General features: G+C 32.3%; 3 protein-coding genes across 9 annotated transcripts; 2 read left to right on the forward strand and 1 right to left on the reverse strand.

The window, feature by feature from the left end:
• Nucleotides 1-411: 411 nt before the first annotated feature.
• On the reverse strand, nt 412-6,197 carry LOC111000496 (esterase FE4). 7 transcript variants are annotated; one of them, XM_022269946.2, is made up of 4 exons: nt 6,158-6,197; nt 4,980-5,116; nt 3,507-4,786; nt 412-2,367 (listed from the first exon to the last, which is right to left on the reverse strand). In XM_022269946.2, the coding sequence occupies exons 1-4, from the start codon at nt 6,162-6,164 to the stop codon at nt 2,205-2,207; spliced, it is 1,587 nt and encodes a 528-aa protein (XP_022125638.2). In that variant the 5' UTR covers nt 6,165-6,197; the 3' UTR covers nt 412-2,204. The 7 variants fall into 7 exon arrangements, with proteins under 7 accessions (XP_022125638.2, XP_022125639.2, XP_022125641.2 ...); XM_022269947.2 differs by lacking the exon at nt 6,158-6,197 and adding an exon at nt 6,000-6,129; XM_022269949.2 differs by lacking the exon at nt 6,158-6,197 and adding an exon at nt 5,927-6,128.
• Nucleotides 6,198-7,154: 957 nt separating this feature from the next.
• On the forward strand, nt 7,155-22,043 carry LOC111000506. Its single transcript, XM_022269960.2, has 17 exons — nt 7,155-7,292; nt 7,906-7,987; nt 8,284-8,379; nt 8,602-8,705; nt 9,265-9,366; nt 9,853-10,488; nt 11,016-11,284; nt 12,278-12,428; nt 12,969-13,059; nt 15,115-15,242; nt 15,536-15,652; nt 16,145-16,267; nt 16,693-16,845; nt 17,300-17,443; nt 18,084-18,226; nt 18,943-19,045; nt 19,272-22,043. Exons 1-17 carry the CDS (start codon nt 7,254-7,256, stop codon nt 19,575-19,577), a joined length of 2,787 nt encoding a protein of 928 aa, XP_022125652.2. The 5' UTR covers nt 7,155-7,253; the 3' UTR covers nt 19,578-22,043.
• Nucleotides 13,559-14,544, forward strand: LOC123689843. Its single transcript, XM_045631540.1, has one exon. The coding sequence runs from the start codon at nt 13,652-13,654 to the stop codon at nt 14,414-14,416; it is 765 nt and encodes a 254-aa protein (XP_045487496.1). The 5' UTR covers nt 13,559-13,651; the 3' UTR covers nt 14,417-14,544.
• Nucleotides 22,044-22,097: the final 54 nt, after the last annotated feature.

Here is a 22,097-nt window from a genome sequence, read left to right on the forward strand (position 1 = left end):
CTAAATCAAAAGCAAAAATGGCCTCAAAATACATCCTTGGGACACACTATTAATTTGAGTAGCATCGCTGATGAACGTTCAAGGCTAAATACTTTTAATGCAGTTCCTGTTATACCAATATCGTTAATTTTTTTTTAAGGAAAGTTAATTAAATACGGTATCAAAGACTTTTTTGAGATCAACAATTATGTCTTGTGGTATTTGTTTTTGATTTTTTATATTGAATTAGTATAATAATTTTTATATTATAGTAATTATCGTAAAGTATGTGACGTTTTCTAATAATGTGATATTCTATTTCATCTCGAGGATTCTTTATAGTTATAGTTTTCTATACTATGCGTACCTATTTCGTACGGCTAGGATCAGGAACGGGAAAGGTCAAAAAGGGTTAAATAAAAAACGTAAAAATTCCAATCACCTAAAAATATCTTAACAAAATAATATAATTCCATATCACTTCAATAGGTAACAATAACAAAACATTTACTTAAAAACCCTGTAAAACTTTTAACCATACCAGCAATAAAGTTAAATAGTTAAGTCATATTACTAACGTCATCGTCGTATGTCACTATAAGTATATAATAAGAAACAAAGGCATCGCCAGGCTGGCGGCACCCAAAGAATGGAAATTTTTTTTTTTTTATAATTAATTTATCGAGATTTGTTCTTATGAAGATCTCCATGTAAGAATATCCATGTTGAAGGTTTTCCATCCTCTATATCAACATGGCCCTCTGCCCTATTTTGACAAGCGGGTGGCGAAGCCTTTAAAATGAATATATAATAACAGAACACATTTACTGTACTGTCGTTAAAAATAAAACGGAAGATTAGCCCTACCGGACACACGCGCTCCACCCGGCTAATGGCGTGTTACATTTGTTTGTGATTAGTCAAACGGATTCCATTACATGACTATGATTGGACTAAAGAATCGCTTGTCTTTTGTTCAATATCTTCTCTACTCAAGTCGCTTGATTGTTATTGGTATGGGGTTTAAGCAATAATAATCGAGCAACGCTATTCAATATCTAAAAGTGCAGTGCTAAGGCTAGGCTAAGTTAAAAAGGATTAAGTTCATAAAGCCACAGATACTCATGTACATACATTGACACTTAACATGTCATTTCAGATGTTAAAACTAAACAATCACAATACATAAGTTGTTGCGTGTTGCAAATAGTTAAGTCACTTTAAATAAGTCGAGAGGCCTCTAGCCGATATAAGAAAATGTATTTTCTATCTATACTCTGACTTTGAATTCCGTATAATTCTGACAGCTATAATTTTTTGTCAGAGATGGCAAACCTTTTTTTCAATTAAAATACGAGTGAACATCTATACATACATTTTATTTGTTAGTCAATATATCAATTTTACATAAAACGGTGAGTGATATTTGATAATTACGTCCGCTTTTATCACAACCAGTAAAAAAACGCAGCAGATAAAATTTTATTTTTATAAAAGGGTTTACTTGGAAATTAGTTTACTAGGCAGTGATGCCAGCTAAATATATAAAAAAAATAAGTTTATTAGATATATTGTTCGTGATATTGATATATTTGTTATTTTTGTATTAAATCACTTTAGTAATTCATTTAGATTAACCTTTTTGTAGGTAAAACAAAAATAAGTATTACACACATTTCATTTTTAATTACCCTCAAATTGGTGAATTTTTCCCTTTTTCTGTGGAGAACTTATTAAGTAGCAACACTTATGAAATATCAGAATTCTACGGAATGAAAAATCTGAATATAAATTAATGGAGGAGAGGAGATGCTGGTGAGCATTTAAGTATAAGATTTGCTCGTGTTTCGTATTCGGTACGTAGAATGAAGAGAAAAAAACGCAGCAACGTACGTATGTTGCTGCGTTTTTAAGCTACAGAAGTTTAAATGTGTAAAAAGTCGATACTAAATCATTTGATCCTGTCTATCTCTGGGGTGGTTATACCATTTACATCAAAATCAGATAAATGATAGTGCACCTTTTTTTTCAATATTTAGGTATTAATTGAGCAGCGCTACAATGGTGGCAGACGTGGACCCTAATATTCCTTAAAAACTTCTACCACACAAGCAAATCATATAGATATTTTTCTCCCTAGCTGTACAAATTCAATAAAATATTTAGATAATTTATAAAAATAAAATGATGCTAATTAAAGGAAGGTTAATACTTTATAACACGAATTATAATTTAGACCTTTGGCATACTAAATCTATCCAAACCTTATTCCTACCGAACTCTGGTAACGGTATACATTTAATATTATTTTCAGCTATATTAAGACATAAGTTTTGGCTCTTCTTATATGGTACCCACTCGGTGTTTTGATGTTTCCATGATGGTTTTCTGCAAAACAGAATACAGATAAACCCTAGGTAGCCCTATATTCGCATCGTCCAGGCACGATCTAGAGCAACAAATGCAGATGACTGTAGACCGTAACGGCCTACAGGACATGTTAATATAGCACAGACCATGCCTGGAACGGTTCTTATATATTACCGATGTAGTCGGGTATTTTCCGACGCGTAACACGTCATTTGTGTAATATTGTATTGGAAGCAGTGAAATGTATTTCTTTTTTTTTTTGACAAAAATTGTGAGATAGATAAAGTCCCTGGACACGATGGCAGAGGAGTAGAGTAAATAATAATTAAAAAAAACCCTAGGCAGATACATAAAAAGAATTTATATAATATTTCTTAAGAATTTATTTCTAAAATCACTCCTATATATCTAGGATTCCGAAGATATAAAAAAATATATACACATCTCCTGAGATTAATTTTCGAATTAATCATATTTAAAAGTAGGGAATGCAATCTCGATTTTAAATCGAGAGATAAATTATAAGTTCGACATAAAATAATTGTAAAAAAATTTTGATTAGCTGGACTTGAAATAGTCATCGTTGTACCGTCATTTAAATTGTAAATTTACACAAGGTCAAAGAATGATAAGATTTAATGGCCGGCACGATATTCGTTTACAGTAATTTTATTGGTAACTGTTTAATATCTATTACGCAATATTTGTCAATTGATAAGTGTTTTAATAACAGTTGTAAAAAATCCACTATTAAAATCTAGTAGCAGTGATCAGATCAGATCAAAATCTTATCGGTTCAAGATAGCGCATGTCATGCGCATTGAGTGCTTACGTCAGTCCTAAAACAAGTGGAAGAAAAAGCGAATTTTCATCGTCATTACTGATTGATTCCTTATTAGATAATCCACACAAACAAAAAACTTAATATATTTTTTTTAAGACTTTATTGTATATCTCACAATTTTTTAATTTATTTTCAACAAACAAAAAACATTTCGCTGCTACTATTTGTGAAATAGTGTATTGACTTAATATTATATGCAACGACTATTACCATCCAAGTAAATCAATCAATAAAAGTTTGCCGAACTAACGATGTAGGTAAATAAAAAAAAATGATTTTAAGGTAAATTTGTTTAGTTAAGAATTATACATACCCAGTCTTCGCGAAATTGCACCACGTTTCACACAACATATCTATAATAGCTCTATCGCGATCTTTACACAATTTCACTTTCTTCTCCTTATAAAACACATATTGTATTAGATCACCATGTGTTGTACCTTCAACACCGAGTTTTTTCATGATCCGCGTATTCATATTTCCCGGGTAATCGAATCTACATAAATAAAAACTGCATTTTGACGATAGAATTTCAGCTGTATAAACGAAATCTCGAGCGAAGTAAGCGTCGGATACAAATGTCAGATATTCCGGAAGCGTCGAAGGACCAATTTCTTTGTCTTTGAAATACATTTTTTTCAATACCCTCTCTATATTGTACGCTTCTTTCGATTCACGATCGACAAACGCGTAGTTTGGTATATATTTTCGTAAATTATTGACGAAAATAATATTTCCCGAAGCGTCGCGGTTCAAAAATAATGCAGCTTCCTGTGTCGCCATACTCAAGATACACGGTATATTTTTAGATCGATTATTTCTTATCGATTGAAGAGGGTATTCGTCAAAATACCGTTCGGTATTGTCGAATTGCTTTTCAACCACCGGTAGAAGATACGCATGAATAGTAGTAATATCTCTACCTAATTCCTGAGACATATACGCCCGGATTAAGTCCTCTGTGGAAGCATTTATAAGTAAATCATACAGTTCCCCTGTATTTCTTACTTTGTGACTCAAACTTGAGCCTATTGCTCTAGCCCTTTCCACTGGGTCATCATCTATCATAAACAAATCTGATAGAGATGTACCAGATTGCGCAATTATCTTTGAAATACCATCAATCATTTTTGAGTTTAGGAAGGACATTGCAATAGCCGCTCCAGCACTTTCTCCAAATGCTACAATATTATTAATATCACCGTTAAATTGTTCTATGTTATTTTGTACCCATTTTAATGCCATAGCAGTGTCTTTAAGTGCTGCATTTCCAGGCACTTCTGGAGTGTGAAGACAAAGAAACCCAAAAATTGATAGCCTATAATTAATTGTAACTAAGATAACGTCGTGTCGGATCAAATAGTCTGGTCGGTAATAATCACCATAACCCATTAAAAACCTGCCACCATGTATAAAGAATAGAACTGGGAGCTTTTGTATTTTTTCAGATGGCAAACTTGGTGTATATATGTTTAGATATAAGCAGTCTTCCGATCCTTCAATTGAGCCATCTATTAGGTTCATTTGTACACTTTTGTTTCCTGGTTTTGTTGCATCAAGAACACCAGACCATTTTTCACTCTTTTCTGGAGCCTGAAAATAGTAGCAACTTAAAATAAAGTTTGTACACTCAGCAAAACAACCGAGGTTATTTACATACAAGTTCTGTGATTATCAATAGCAGTGTAAGCGAAAATATTTATTGTAATAAAAATATATTATTAAATGTTATTATAAAGTTACATTGCTCATATTAAATGTAACTAAAATCTGCTTTGTAACTCACCTTAAATCTAAGTGGTCCAAGAGGTGGTTTTGCATAGGGAATGCCTTCAAAGCTGTAATACTCTTTACCACAGGGAGTATTGCAAACTTTACCCTTCAACAACCCTTCAGAAACTCTTATTTCACAATACATTTTACCTGAAAAAAAGGATTTGAGATTACGTATATAATACAACATTGCAACTTGTAACTGATATCATATAAACTAAGAGAAGGTAAGGGTAAAATAAAAACAAAAAATTATATTTGATGCAATTAATAACTACCGCTATGTTTCAACTCTAAATCATACCCTAAGGGTTATTATCTAGAGATATAAGATATAATCACGTTATTTGGAAGTAGACATCCAGTCTGAATATTCTGAACTCACAAATGAGAAATTTAGTTTATTTACCAAGAAACTTCCTTTAATATAATCACAATATAAATATGTGCACAAAGCAGTTTATGCATTTTTATGTACACAGAAAAAATAGTTTTTTGCCAACATAGATATTTTCAGAAATAAATTAAAAGCTAGACACTAGACATTTGCTGAGCTGCTGCTTCACAGTGAAGTAATCAATTATTTATTGAAAATTTCAATTTTGTAATACAATATGTATAATAAGTATATTTAAATGTATTTTAATGGTTAAGTTTAGGTTGTTTAAATTAATAAAAATATCATAAAGAAAACATAATCTGTAATTATATCCTTTCCTAAATCTTAACAACAATTTAAAGCATATAAATAATAACGGAATATCTACTAGGAAGTCGTAATTAAAACATGAGGAAATTTATTACGACTTGTGACCTCGAACTAAACAAAAAATAATTATTTAAATTTAACTAAGACTCAATAAACACTATATCTGAATTCGTTAGAAAGACGCTTTCAGGTAATTTTGGTTTTATGATTGTATTAATTGTATAACAAACATATTTGCATTGAAAACGTACTGTTATTTTTAACCAATTATATTTCTAAAGTTAAAACTGTATTAAAATATAAATTCTTAATAATACATTATACCCAATTAGTTTAAAGTTAATGTAAAGGGATCTGTAGTTTCACTAATTACTATACATTATTAAGTATTAGGATAAAGTATTGAGAATTGTAATTAAGATTACATCTTCATTTATTATGAGACTGAATTTTAATAGGAAATAATTAGGGAAAATAAATACCTAACATTAAAATTGTCAGCCGTCACTTTTGACTGTCGCATCCAGATCGACAATCTGTGGTAATATTCAATTGAAAAGATACTGAGTACTGACAGATGGATCACGTTAGTCAATGTAGAAAGTCGAAAACTTTATGTTTTATATAGATCAAACGTCCATTATTATTAATTTTTTTTAGAAATGCGAAGTAAAGGTCCTCGCCTTCCCCGGAGAAGGCAGTATAACCCTAGTCTGATTGTTTCTGCTTTTATTAATATTGACCGTGCGGGCGGCTTTTAATTTGTCGTTAGCCATTGTAATTGAATCATCCGGATCCGTTAGAATGTGTCGGGGCCTCCTGCGAGCCTTTTTAGTCGGGAAGGGGTAGTAATTGATGCTTTTGCGCACCAGTGGGTTGGGATGGTGTTTAGCCCTGTCGAAGTGGCGTTTGGACGCCAACTTCATCCATTGGGCTATGGTAGGGAGCTCCAGGTCATAGTGGAGATCGACGTTTCTCACGTAGAAGGGTGCGCCGGTCGCGATTCTCATGAAACGCGACTGTAGCACCTGTAACCGGTGGATATACGAGGGGGCACAGTGCGCGACTACGCTAGCGTAAGTCATGCACGGTCGGACGCAGGCCTTGTACAAGGTTACCTTGTGTCTAAGGGACATAAATTTATACTCTGTGCTGAGTGCTATATATACGACTGAAAGGGCAAAACTCGAAACTGGCAAAAAGTTATGACTATTGCCATTATATAAAAAAGGGTGAAGTTACTGAAGTTACTGTTCAGAAATCACTCTTAGCGTGAACTGTTATGACTTCTCTATGTCAAAATACAAACAGCTGGAAATTAAAATACCTCTTGTTAATTTCAATCATCCGTTAAGTCGGCATTTAATTTTGTACGTAAAACGATATTCTTAGATCTCAAACAATAATTTTATTATCAAAGCGGCGGTGTACATAAAATTTCGTTCATGATTCAAGTATAATCTATTTTATATGATGTTTCTGGACGTAACATCGACATGGCGCCATAGCTGTTGCGACTTGCGACACAATAGCGTGACAAGTCATGTCATTTTTGCCCATGATACATGAAAAAATCCAATGGCAGATTCTTTTTTCGGGTTCGATACTTCGTTATCGGTAAGTTGTTATACTTTTACGTGTATTAAGACGTTTAATTTGATATATAATATCCAGTATATAGTAGATAAAGTTTAGGTGCCAGCGTGCCAGTAACACCTACTTTGCAACAATTTGTTTTTTATAATCCCTTTCTTATGTATATATTTGTTTTTCTTATTAAATTCTGGTTAAAATTATTGTGGTCTATGTGAAATGTATAAGACTTCCCTAAATTGTTAAAAAAATTAACTAAGAAAGTGTTGAAATCAGTTGTCTATATGGTATGTTGCATTTATATATTCGTTGTTTTCCGATGCAAATGCTTGTTTTGATCGCTATATCATCAGTGTTATTTATAAAACAACGTTTTCTGAGTAACTGTTTACTGTTTCCAATCTTAGTCTTTCTTTAACCTGGATATTTCGTACTTATATTATTTCAATAATGTCAGGGATTTCCAGTCTGCATATTGAGTAATTTTTAACTTAAGTTAGGGAGCACATATATACTTATAACACTTATGTATAAGAATAAATGAGTAAATAATATATATATGAGTTATTAGCATATACATACAATCACATGGTACATATTAAAGTATTCTATTATATAATTATGTAAACTTTTCTAGAACTTAAATGATGATGACTGTGGTGCTGAACCATCGGAGGAGGAGTATGATGCTCTTAACAATGAGACCTTTGGACATGATGGTAAAAAATATTATAAAATATTAATTGTGATTTAAAACTGATGAAAATCTTTCCCCCACTTTTCTCATAGTATTATTAGTATTCCTTCATTAGTTATCTATTTGTACGATAAATTACCATTTATAAGTGGCGGCAACAGACATTTTGAGAGATGAAATATTTCAGTTAATATTCAACTCCTGCATATTGGATCATTGTCTTGAGCCAAATCACTTGACACTTTAATGATTAAGTCAGAATCAGCCAGTTTATAATTGTTTGTTAGATAGTTGGTACCTAAATAAATTTATTTTAAGATGATCTCGATTGGGAGGTGGAGCATGAGCAACACGCAAACCAGGTGGAGAGCAGTAGGCGTCAAAATGCTATGGATGAGGCTGATTCACGACTTGGTAAGATATAATGATTATAAATAACATTATTTTTGGTATAATTTTAACAAATTCTCGCATTAAAATTTGTTGTGAAAATAGAACTTCCCTTTTGCATTTATTCCCCTTTCTGAGTAAGGCGAGTTCTCTAACAGCCTCCGAGGCAAAATAACCTGTATGTCCAAGTTTCATGTTATTTTTAACACTTTGGTATTTTTAAAGTATTTGTGTTTTTCTCTACAGAAGCATCATTATCTCAGCTAGTCTTGGATGATGGTGATGTCCAGCCAAGAACATCTCTTGGCTCCAGTGTGTGGAGACATGATTTTTTTCCTACACCACCTGTGGTAAGTAAACTTGTGGTAACTAAGGTTGGTGGCCTGAAAGAGATTGGATGAATTGCACCTTCATTACCACAAAGTGTTCATAAAATATGTACATATATATATTTACCAAATGTTAATGTTGACATGAATGTGCAAAAGTATACTGTTGTACTATAGTCTTATTGTCTTATAAAAGTATTACTAAAAAGCTTAAGTATGAATAAGTATTTTCAAATTTATAATGGTACATAACAGTATCAGAATTGTTTATGCAACGCGGTTATAAAATACTTCAAAAATTTTATTACATGCCCAAACACTGACAAAACTCATAATTTTTGTGCTATATATACTTTTTTTTGTAAGCAAGAACTATATAACTATATAACTATATTATATATTAAATAAAACCTTGTATAATGTAGCTCTCAAAACACTGAGTTTCAACGACTTGGTAACTAATAAAATAAACTAAGTCTAAAGATCAATTTTATTTATGTAATGGAGTACATACTTATGTTTAACTGTATGTACATAACATATTTGGATAATGTTTTACAGAAATATATAATTTTTGCAGGCTGCGCCTCCACCTCTTAAGAATGTTTGTACCGTGGAGGAACTGGAAAGACAATTGCGGCAAAACCAGCCACCTCAAAATTACAACCAAAATTACTTTCAGGTGAGTCATCAACACTGGCATGCATTTGTCTCATTAAAATATTTGTCACATCATATAATGTCAACTATAAAAATGTGAAAATGAAGAATTTGACAACATTTTATTTATTTACTTCCAAATCTTAGTACTGTTTAAAAATGAACTATTCAAAATTTGATTTTCTTATTTGGTGATTATTACAACAGTAATTATTTACTTTTTTACACATATTAACAACACATTGTCTATGCTTAAAGAACAGAATGCATTTTTGAGGATACCTACAAAAAAATTATATGATTATGTACTATTATTTTTGAGAGCTTTGCTTATTTTTGCTGACAAGATTAACGAGGGGAACGATAAATTGCAGTAAATCTGCTTACATATATAAAAATCCTTTAGTGTCTAATAGATATAATAAAATATATAAGATAACTTGGGCATTATTTGAATGTTATGTAGATCGTATGATTCACAATTAATTAGTTTATTCTATAATTTCAGCCAAGGTTTCCACCGGTTATTTTACAAAGACCACCTGGTCTACAAGCGCCGGTTTCATTACCTTTCGCGCCTCAACAGCCAATTGGTCATAATCTGAATCAAATGAACAAAGCTATGGGTCAGAATCTACCCAACAACCAGCTAATGAACCATTTACCACAAAATATGAATTTGGGACAAAGCAAATTGAACCAATTTCTGCAAAACAATCAGTTTCAAAATGTGGGACATGGTATGATTAACCAAATGCCACAAAGTATGAACCAGATGGGCCAGAATGTCAACCAGATGGGTCAGAATGTCAACCAGATGGGCCAGAATGTCAATCAGATGGGTCAGAATGTCAACCAAATAGGTCAAATGCATTTAAACCAATTTCAGAATTTAAATCAAAATCAGATGTCCCAAAATTTTAATCATATGGGACAAAATCAAAATTCTAATCAAAATATTAATCAGATGGGTCAAAACTCCCATCAAATGGGTCAAAATGCCAATCAGATGATGCCAAATGGGAATTTTGGCGGAAATTTTCACAATATGGGAAACCCTAGAATGATGGGACCTCCACCTGGTATGGGAATGCCGAGGCAGAATTTTAACTCAAACGCTAATCAATTTAATCAGAATTTTCGGGTGAGTTATTTTTAACTATGCAAAGATTGTCTCTGAATGCTTAATTTCTCCATCTTTCTGTTATTACGAACGGACGGCAACGCAGTTGCTTTATAGAAATGTTTGCCGGCGGTCACTTAACATCATTTGAGCCTCCTGCCTGTTAACTTGTACATAAAAAACCAGTGCTGTATGTGATTGTTATATTTAGGGAAAAACTTATTTTTATTTGGATATTGGTATAGGTAATATAATATCTGTAAGACATTTAAATAACACAAACATAATATACAATAGTTAAATCAGTATTGGCTCATTACATGTGACAAAGAAATTTCAAGCTTGATTCTCCGTTCTATATAAGTCTATTACACATATATATATATGTTCAGCGATACAATACATTTTCATATTGGCAACTAAAAATGGTTAATCGAATTGAATGTTCCTTGGTAGATGATAAAGAAAACTGTACTATTTAATTCATAAAGATCAGATTACAGATTGTATACCGCTGTCTTAACTTTTATTTTATTTAAATTTAACAGGGCCCACCACCAAAACCCGAACAGATAAAGGCTAAACAGAACCAAACCCAATCACCGAAGAAGCGTCCGGAACCAAAAATCAAAAGTCAAGTTTACAATAATTCCCAAAAGCTGACATCGCAGAATTTGGTTGAAATGATTCAAAATACTCATCCGATGTTGATGTATAACAGTTTTCACAATGCCAGTCATCATCCGATGCTGGGAAGGAATTTTAACAACATCATCCACCCGATGTTGGGGCAGCGGAATGGTGGATTTAACCTTAGGTAAGTTTAATAAGTTTATTAAAAAAAAATTGTTTATTATGGAATATAAGATCGGTAGACATCCCTTCTCATCGGCAAAGAAGACGGAGGCTGTAGAAAAAGCCGGCGTAAAAAACTCGGTTCTCTTTTAAAATAGCTAATCATTAAACAACACTTATTTTAAAACAAATATCGCAATTAAAAGTAGCCTGCCTTTTATATATTTATTTATCTCCTACAGCTAAATTATATATAACAACAAATAGCAAATAATTGAAACACGTGTATTTACTTGGTCAGTCCCAAAGTTCAGTAAAATTGTCATAAATGGAAATAATGATAAAAACAAAAGTAAAAACACACAAAAAACAGTTTTTAATTAGTATAATATCAATTTATAGAACATTAATTAAGAAATAGAAATATCTAATAACGTCTAGTCATATAAAAGTTGAAGCCAATTAAACAAAGTATACGACATTTTACATTATATGTTGTCTTTTTTCTTTAAAAAAAAAATAATTTTAATTTTTTATTAGGGACCGTACAAGTATTACGTAAGTAGATTTACTGCAATTATAATAATTATCCCTCTTTCGCTTGTTTTCGCTTTTTTCTGAGGAATCAAAGTGTATGTAATATGTGTAAAAAAGTGAATAATTACTGTTGACGTAATCACCAAATAAAAAAATTTAAGACCCATTACAGTGTTTACATAATACATGTTCGGCCCCTTTTTGTTATTATGTGTGTTAGTAATAAATATTATGTAAATATTTCAAGTTTTTGTATGGCTTTTGGCAAAAACTTTATGATTATGGGTATCTATATGAATGTTGCCCCCATATTGCATAGTCTTTAACCATTTTCTTTAATAGACGAGATGTTATATAGATGTACAAGTGGTCAGACATCAATGGCTGACAGTTTCTGGGTGTCTCTTGTTCCCTCGTTCATCGTTAGGATTCGAAAGCCTTATGAAAGTTTTATTACGTAAGAATGTTTTTATTTCAGTCAAGACTCCACCAGCGAAGACGGAAGTACGTCAAGCGATGTCGACGAATACGCCGGTTTGATGACGCAACGCGAGAAACAATGGCTCATTAATATACAGCTGTTGCAACTTAATACGGGAACACCCTATATACACGACTTTTATTATACGGTATGTTTTCAAAGTTTATTTCATAAACTAGCAGGTTTTAATGTTTACCTAATAAATGAAAAATGTATGTAGTAATTTAAAACAGTGTTGCACTAGTGGCTTCAAGGTGCGACTCTCTAAGGTCTCTAGTTAGTATCTAGGGTCGCAGCTTCGATTCCCGGCTGTGCACCAATTAACTTTTAGCATGACACATCATGATGTGACATGATCACATGCTAAAAGTTAATTGGTGCACAGTGATCCTAAAAGTTAATGAGGTTTATGTACAGACGGTTGATAACCTACATACTTGATAAATTGATGACGGAATATCTGGGGCCCAGATATTTTAAATAGCATTATATTTTATTGCCCTTAATTGGGGCAAATTTGTCCCTTTTTCAGTGGATAACATTTTTAGTAGCAACACATGAAATGTCAGAATTCTACGGAATTAAAAATCTGATAAGAATGTCTGAAGCATTTGTTTCACCTGAACTTGTACCTTGGTTTATCTATCGCTGAGTGGTGATTAAGTATATTATTTTTTTTTATTTGTAGGTGTTCTTAGAGAGACAAGCAAACAAAGAGAAAGCCGGTATCAAAGAAGCGCACAAGGCCAACCAACAGAACCATCCCTTCTATAGTGGAGGTATTAAAATATTTTCCTTAAATTCTTCGCATCATATAGAATGCTATCTATAGTGTATGTTACAAGGTATCTTTGCAAAAGTATATGACAATAACACCATAATTTACAACAATTAAAATATTACACCTACAATTTTATATTGTATTAGTTATTATATATAAATTTATTATTTTAGGCTCTGAAAATTTTAAATATATAAATAATTTATATATATATATAATATAAAATCTGGAATTTTGATGGGCTGTCATACTGTAAGCATCGTAATTGTGTAGCTCCGTATTATTGAGTGCTAAAAAATAATTTCGTACACTGTTCTTGAGACTGCGACGTCACAAAACACAAATTGAAGTGTCGTCCGTGTAGTGGAACTACCGATTTCACACAATATCACGTAAGTTCTTGAATTTCAACAAAAGTATCTCCAAAAAGTGATAATTAGAGGTTAGAAATCCACCAATCATATTGAGCATAGACAAAAGATCAATGACACTGACACTTGTCACAGTAACAGCTAACTAGTGTTGCCAGAGCAAGTAAATAAAAACTACCACTAATTACGTTCCATAACACGCAGATTTAGTTTACAAGAATGGAGGATCAGTTTCAACTATTGTTTGATAAAATGAAGAATGAAATCTTGAACCAAACAATAGAATTGAAAGATTCGATAACAAATAATATAATGGAGAGATTAGACGAAAAACTTCAACCTATTATAACAGAAAATAGAAACTTAAAAATAAAAGTAGAAAATCTCGAAAAGGAAGTAGAAAGTTTAAAAAGAGGAAAGAAGCAAAACAATTTGATAATGTTTGGAGTAAATGAAGGCGAAAGGTCTACACAAGAATTAATACAAAATACAATACATATTTTCAAAACTGACCTTGACATACAATTACAAGAACATGAGATAAACAAAATATATCGTCTAGGAAAGGGAAAGTCTTCTGGAAAACCAAGACCAATTCTGATTTCCTTTACGAGCGAATGGAAGAAGAATGAAGTTATGGGAAAGAAGAAAAACTTCAAAAATGTATATGTTACAGAAGACTACACAAAGGAAGTAATAGAGAAAAGGAAAACGTTGCAGGCGCAGCTAAAAGAGGAGAGAGAAAAGGGAAATATCGCGTACCTGAAATTTGACAAACTAGTAGTAAAAGGAAAAAATACTAACATAAATAAGGAAAAGCGCAAAAGAGAAACATCATCATCCCCACAAAACAATGCTCAACCAAGGAAACAACAAACTCTAATGCCGCCGATTAACAATAGACCAAATGCTTTCGACGTAATGAGGATTAGAGCTAATTCTCTTTCGTCTCTTCCCGCTAAGACAACAACTAACAAAGAATAACAATTAACTGTCGGTAAACGGAAAAATAAACAGCTCAACATGAACCAACATAAAATAACAAAACAAAATACTTCCCCAAGCCGACTGGTCATCGTGGGGAAAAATGACCACGACCCTCTAAAGGAAAAAAAAAAAAAAAAAAAAAAAAAAAAAAAAAAAAAAAAAAAAATAACACTAACATGAAAAACAAAGTAAATGACATCCACATAGCAACTATACGCGCATAGCGAAAAATAGAACAGAGTGGAAATCTTTAGAGGAGGCCTATGTCGAAAGACAAGCTGAAATGTAGAAACGACCGTTTACCGATACCTGATTTATGAAAAGAAAAGAAACTGTTAAAAGTTATAAACGTATTTGTAAGAAAAATTACTGTAAAAATAAGTTCAGCAATAAAGGCTATTTTATTTTATTTTTATTTATTTTTATTTATTATAATATAAAATCTAAAACTGGCCGTCTCAAAAGTGATAAGTTATAGGTATTTATTATTACAATAATGTATGTAGTATAAAAAAAACTTCCAAATCTCTTTTTCATTGCCAGTGTAAAACATTTGTTTCACTAACTCCGAATTTTCTGTATCAAAAACATTTTTTCTACCCCCAATTTTGCCCAATATTATGGATGCAGACTGGTGGACTTGTATGCCTTGATAATAAGGAGGATTTCTTAATAACATTTAGATTTATGTGTAGGTGTTAAACAAGAAGACACACATAGACAGAGAGAGAGACACAACTCGCACAGACACAACTCGACAAGTGAAGACCAGACAAGGACATATGTGCCGCTGCAGTTTGAGAACTCATTGGGGAAACTACAGGTATTTTATATATGTGATTACAACAAGAGTCTAGGTTTGAATCTCTTTAAAGAAACATACTAGTATTAATTTTTATTTATTAATAATAATAATAAGCCTTTATTCATCCATATCTTATTGATATACATTTAACAAAAATAGATATAAATATAATTTTAACTAATCTTAAGATGCGGCCTGAAAAAGTCTGAAAAAGTTTTTCAAACTAATTGATTTTTTGCTATTTAATACAAATAACAAAGTTGTACAAAAAATCAGCATAATATGAGTATATTATATATCTTGTATTTCAGTGCGGCAGTGTAACAGCCCCTCGAAAGATCATCGACGTCGAGGTAGTGGGTTCAGAACCAGCTGGATCACGATTGTCACGAGCACCCAGTGTTGCTAGCTCCACTCATCCATCTGAGGTAATGTTGCCATCAAATTAACGTCGTATTTACTTACCAATTGTTTATTAATAATTTATCACTGATAAGTCCTGAATCGTCGGAGTTACGCCCCGAGATTATGAGAGCCAGACGTATGCACTCTTTTTGACTGCTTCATTGCTATCATTCCTCTCATAGCAATAAACTAAATCATTAGGGTTACACCCCGAGAGTATAGCCATATATATATATGATTGTTATCATGTTAGTTACAATATTATTGTAAATAATATGTAAGTTTTAAATTATATCCAATAATAAAACACATACACAAACATACCTGATACATGCAGTTCACTGCAATGACCCATTAAAGGGAATCCAGCTATTACCGCTCGTTGGATCTGCCCCGCTCGCATCAAAAATACAGCTTGCTTGTGACCACACGACCAAATATTATAGACGCTCTGCAATAGCGAGGGAGCCCCATCAGCATTCTGAACTTTTTAATAATTCAAACCTGTCTTGCAGATACCTCGTGAGATGAAAAGAACGAAACAACTCCTATTGGACATCGAAGCTCTGTACCTTATTTTGTTGAGGCTGGAGGAACTCAATGATCCGTTGGCGATATCTAATGCACTTATATTGAAGGTAAGTTAAAAAATATGGTTATCCACTCTATAAAGACCGCGTTGTAGAGTGTTCTCGTAAATCCATCCATTTGAACAATTAACAAGTTGCATAAAGTTATTTAGTTTTATTTTATAATAACACACATTATTTATGCACTTGATAAATCATTATAAATTTCACACTAGAGAAATGTAAATTAAGAAATATCCGCGTTATAGGGGGGAATACCGCGTCATTCGCCTTATATATATAGGGGGCAGAAATCGCGTTATACAACAACTCGTTACACTGTATATAGATTTAATTTAGTAAACAAACTGCTAAAAATCCTTATTCAATTAAGTTAACAAGTTCATTTTTAATTTTGGTCCTTCGAGCCAGATAATTGGAGACTAATAATTCCTTATATAAAAGACTATACTATATTTACATTTAATCTTCAGGAAAGAGAAGAAAAGCAGAAGCAACTGGAAGCTGCGCAGAAAGAGGCTGAAGTGCAAGAGGATGAATCGAATGTATTCTTAAAGAATATAGAGTCGGTGCAAAGAAGGCCTAAACAAGATAGTCCGAAGAGTGAATGTGTGGATAAGAGACAGGTATAATAAAAATGATGAATGAAATGAACTGAATCGATGTAATTAAAGATCTAGGCAATGTTTTGCAACTTAGCTAAGTCAGACTCACATATGTCAAAAGGCATTTTTGGCTTTGGCCCTGAAATCAGAGGCAATTTTGGGGAAGCGGTGGGGACCACAGATCGACTTGTCTGTAGGCAAATTTTACCCGATTCTTTTTTGCTTTGAGTGTCGAATGTTTTTATTAATGAATAGGACACGACTAGATTTTTTTTAATTTTGGAAATAAATGTAGTCTAAGAGATGATGTAAATTTTAATGTGAATCGAAATTTATTTTTAAGTAAGTATTTGTTAATTAGAAACAAACAAAAACAATTTTTTATATATTTAGTCTAATTTCGATGTGAATTTAATAAAAACAATCTCATTTCTGTGGATTTCATTTTTTTTTTAATTAAATTTCTATTTTATAGGTAGTGAATCTGGCGATAAATCAAAAGCCGGTTCCCGTGAAAAATCTGTTGGATGAGGACAGGGATGAATTACTCAGCAAAATGTTCACCGGCCTATTGTATGGAGACAGGCTGGCTCAGATGTTGACTGTGAGAAAGGGACGGGTGAGTATTTGATACAGAACTTGCTGCTAGATTAGTTCTTATGTCATTAAAAATTCTGTGTTTAGACTGTTTACTTTTAATGTCTTGTCTTTCTTCCCAAGTCTTTACGTCTGCAGTAATTATGACCAGCAAGTGACCTATTCCAAAAATAATAGATATTTAAATATCACGAACAATACAACTTTATTACGTCCGTAAATAGCCGTAACTTTATTTACTTAATTTTTTAAACCTTTTTAATAAAATAAAATGTTATCTTAACTTGAGCGTTTTTTATTGGTTGTAATGAAAAGGGACGTAATTATCACACAAATAAACTGTATGTAGACTCAGATGTTCAGACTACTATTTAAATTGAAAAATGTGCCCGGCCAAAAACGTTGGCCATCTCTGACATGTCAAAAAATGATATCTGTCAGAATTCTACGGAATTAAAAAACGGGGTATAGTGCTTGAGGGTGCGACTAATTCGTAGCTTTGTACCCCTATTTGGACTTTCTATGTGTGCATTTGACCTCAGTATAGTGAAGCAAAAGATTTTGAGGAATCCATGCCCTTACACCCAAAAATCGATATGTGTCAGGCACAAAAGGATGACAAAAAATAGAACAAATTTCGAAAATTATAAATCCTTTCTCAGGCTCTTGTCACCCGTTTTATCACCCGTGTCCCGGCGACGCATTCGCGACTTCGCTTCTTCTGGTGCCGTATTTTACGCGCTCTGCCTTCCACAAGATGCAGGTTCGACTCCCGGGTGGCTGAGTTGTCGGAACATTTTCGCAAGTGAGTATTTTTACTATAATCTCATAATACATTTTCTTTATATATATTCACATGATATAAATATTATTATATCATATGATGGGACATGTTGGTACTGCATCATAGGACAATCATAGAGCTTTGATAAATTTAATTGGTTGATGTTTTACATATTTTGGTTATTTTTTGTTTTATAGTTTTCTTTAAATTCTTAATGTATAATATTCTACGGATTCGATATTTGTAATATTTGAGGATCATGTATACTAACAATACAATAATTGACCTGTATACTAGTTTTTTTCTAAGAGTACATTGTCTTCACATATAATTATTTAAATAATGTATACAAATATTGTAAATTCGATTGTAAAACAGTAAGGGCCTGTTTCACAATGTATGGATAAAGTGCCAAATAGCTATGCAACACATTAATTATGTGAGAGATAAAAGTTCCGAATAATGCTCCGCATTTCATGACGAATAGCGCTATCTGACAGTCGTGAAACGCAAAAATACTGTTTATCCTACCAATAAGTAATGAATAGCTTATTTGGAACTTATCCGGACATTGTGAAACAGGCCCTAAGTGTGGAGTTTGTTGCCCATTCTTCTCCACACGAAACTACATTTTGGAAAGGGCAACTGGAATCGTCTTTATATTTATTACGTTCAAAAGTGCCATTTTAGTTGGTCTAATTGGAATAAATGATTTGATATTTGATTTGATATTTCAGATATATACAAAACAGTTCGGCATGGATTGCAGTGTTGGAGTGTTGTGGAATTATAGCTGAAACTCTGGATCCTGCTAGGACCCCGTATGCGCTAACGAATCCTGTAAGTTTGAGGAACTTGATTTAATGGTTTTAAGGGTTCAAACTCCGGACCGAAAGTATTGGGTTTTAACATTATACTAATAACATATTTTAACATAAATTTAAATTCACTTAAGGTGTCGGCTTGAATTTTCTAAACTTAGTTTAAAATAAATCAAAAATAATAATTAAAATTTAATTTATTTCTATGTAAAATATTTGATTAAAAAATCACGATTTTTTTATAGCTAACTCTGAGCTGCGTTTGCGCATTGGCCGAAAGAGCAATGGTCCTCTCGAACACGCCAGAAGCGACATCTAGCGAGCGACAGTGGTTCAAATTTCTCAAAACTGTCGCGAGAGCGCTCAAAAATACCACGTTGAATGTGGCAAAACCGGTTTCGCCGCTGTCAGAGACCAAACTGCTGCATCATATCAAGCAGATGGAATCCAGAAGTACCATAGAGATACTCCAAAGAGGTAAAAGGGCGTCCGATTTCGCGGATTTGACGAAAAATGACGTTTCCGAGCTTTTAATAAGGTTCTTGTGCTAGACGTAGATATACAAAATGGCGGTATTTTCATACTATTTCCATTTTGAATGTTTGAGGTTCAAAATTCTATATAAAGTTTGGAAGAAATTGGAAAAAAATAATTGTAAAATGCTTGACAAAATCGTGTGGTCTCACTCTAACGCTTATATTTGCTATAGTTGTGAGTGAGATAGAATCATGCATACTAAATTCACCACGTGTCCAAGATTCGGTACCCAGAAGGCTGTGTTAACACGTATGGAGACTTTTCGAATAACAATCGTACATTTTATACGTAAATAGCTGACTAACTCTTCTATAGAAGTTTTGAAATACATATGTATTATAAACCGCAATATAAAAATGTAACGGAACAAGCAAACGATAAACTGTAAAATAAGTCATGTGTCAAGTGTCAATAATGACAGATGTCATTCTGGAAAATGACACGTGTCCACGCAAATCGATCCATCAAAATGTGCTCTTGCAGTGCTCTTTTTTAATTGTCATCAGGACATTACATTAATTTCGTGAAATTCAATATCATTTTAAAGTTAAGAGTTGAAGATCCCTCAAAGGTTCAAAGTTCATTAAAATTGGCTCAAAATTTGATTTTGACAGACGTTCAGCATTGTATTGACGTCTCTTTCTGTAATTGTATTTTAGCTTTGACGGAAAGAGACAAAACTATTTCAGATCTACATACGTATAGAAAACAGTGTACACAGTTTTTACTAAAATCTTCTGTCTCATCTTTACAGCGTGTTAGATAGAGACGAAAAAGTGCTATTGGGTTGAGATTTTTTATAATATTTTGATCGCGTGGTGGATTAATTGGACTCTGAACTACGATTAGTGGAATTGGGCAAGCTTTTTAGCACAAATATTCGTTTTAAATTATTTTTATTGCTTGTAAATTACGCAAAATTGTACATATGCTCGATTTCACAATTGCCTGTCTCTCTCGTTTATTAGGGTTTGGAGAGGGAGGGATGTATTGTCGTTCTCATATTAGTTTGGAAGAATGACAGGTGCGGTCACACTGGATTTTATTATTGGGAATAAAACCTTTTTAAATATTTTTGCTCAAAATTTTAATTTGAGGGTACTTTATTCAGTGTGGTCACACCGAGACGCTTTTTTTAATTATGGCAATTTTAGTTTTAACGGTGTTGACAGTTTATCATGAGAAATTGCACCCGCAAATCACAAAACGTCTTATGGACATAACTTGGGCCTATCACTGACAACACCGACTAGTGATGCGGCAATAGATCCGTCGATTTTATCGATAGATTTATAATTTATTTTAATCCATTTATTTATGTAAATATTAAGAAAATAAATTTTACCCATAGATTTAGTTAGCTTATGTTACGAAGTAAAAAAATATGAAAATTCGCTTTTTTATTAGTTTAATAAATCCATTGAATTTTTGAAACATGGAACAATAATATGTTTAAGGTCCATAAAAAATTCATGGAAACAAAAAAAAACGGTGGATTGACCTTTTCGCTTTTCTAGACTGTGATCGATAGCTTTTTTTACAGAATCGATATTTCTTAGATTTTAATTTGTTATATAAGCGCATGGTATAATATTAAATGGTCTGACGCTCTCTATTTAACTTAAATTGGACTACTGTAGATATATCAATCAGAATTGTCAAATTTGATGTCAAGCACATTTAATAAATCACGCAATTTCCATATCTTATGATGACTGTGTCAATGTCATATGACATTACACGTCAAAATCACTGCCTTAATCATTCTAAATATGTGTGGTTAATAGAATATTTTATACAAATTATATATTTATAGAAGTGAGATATAGAGATTTATATGAAGTTAAATTGCATTTTTTGTTATTAAACTATATAGAAACGACTACGGTTAGTAGAAATAACGTGGTGTTATTGATATAGAACTCGGTAGACGTGACACACATTGTTATTTACAATATATTAACTCCAAAAAATTGCACTAGACTAATATAATTAGAGTAAAAACAGTTTTATAGTCGGCGTCATACCTTATGTTATTGTAACGTGTAGGAAAAGTCAGTCCATCTCAAAATCACATTAATATATTTGTTTCGACTAATGTGACTTTGTTTCTAGGTTTAGATATAGTGAAATGTATATGGTATGATGCAGCATATTATATCTCGATACACGTTTTGAAATTACGATTTTGTTAACATTCAGTAAATGGAGTTCGCTGTAATAGGAAATGGGAGAAATTCTAAATTTAAATTACGGATAACAGTAAAAAACCGTAAAAACGAATGGTTGTCCGTAATTTAGATATAGGAACGCGGCGTTAATTGCCAATTGTTGTAAGTTATTTTGGCTTGTTTGTTATTTTTTTAACGACTTTTGTTTCGTGTATGAGAGATCCGATTATATAGTTTTTTTTACTAAATATTAGTAGTTTTTAGTTTATTTTTTATCGGTAAAAATAAAATGGAGAATTTGTTTATGTATATTGTGTTTTATTCCCCTTAAAAACTAAGACGAGAGGTTTTAAGTTACACATT

Source organism: Pieris rapae, chromosome 15 (assembly GCF_905147795.1).
Source record: "Pieris rapae chromosome 15, ilPieRapa1.1, whole genome shotgun sequence".
Lineage (NCBI taxonomy): Eukaryota > Metazoa > Arthropoda > Insecta > Lepidoptera > Pieridae > Pieris > Pieris rapae.

Excerpts from the sequence above, each read along its gene's own strand:
- LOC111000496 (XM_045631538.1), bottom strand. The coding sequence starts at position 5,156 with ATGTTGTATTATATACGTAATCTCAAATCCTTTTTTTCAGGTAAAATG. Across the intron at positions 4,787-4,979 it reads TTGGACCACTTAGATTTAAG|GCTCCAGAAAAGAGTGAAAA; the intron begins GTGAGTTACAAA and ends TACTATTTTCAG. Across the intron at positions 2,368-3,506 it reads TGCAATTTCGCGAAGACTGG|AAAACCATCATGGAAACATC; the intron begins GTATGTATAATT and ends TCTGTTTTGCAG.
- LOC111000506 (XM_022269960.2), top strand. The coding sequence starts at position 7,254 with ATGGCAGATTCTTTTTTCGGGTTCGATACTTCGTTATCG. Across the intron at positions 7,293-7,905 it reads GGTTCGATACTTCGTTATCG|AACTTAAATGATGATGACTG; the intron begins GTAAGTTGTTAT and ends AAACTTTTCTAG. Across the intron at positions 12,429-12,968 it reads TACACGACTTTTATTATACG|GTGTTCTTAGAGAGACAAGC; the intron begins GTATGTTTTCAA and ends TTTTATTTGTAG.
- LOC123689843 (XM_045631540.1), top strand. The coding sequence starts at position 13,652 with ATGGAGGATCAGTTTCAACTATTGTTTGATAAAATGAAGAATGAAATC.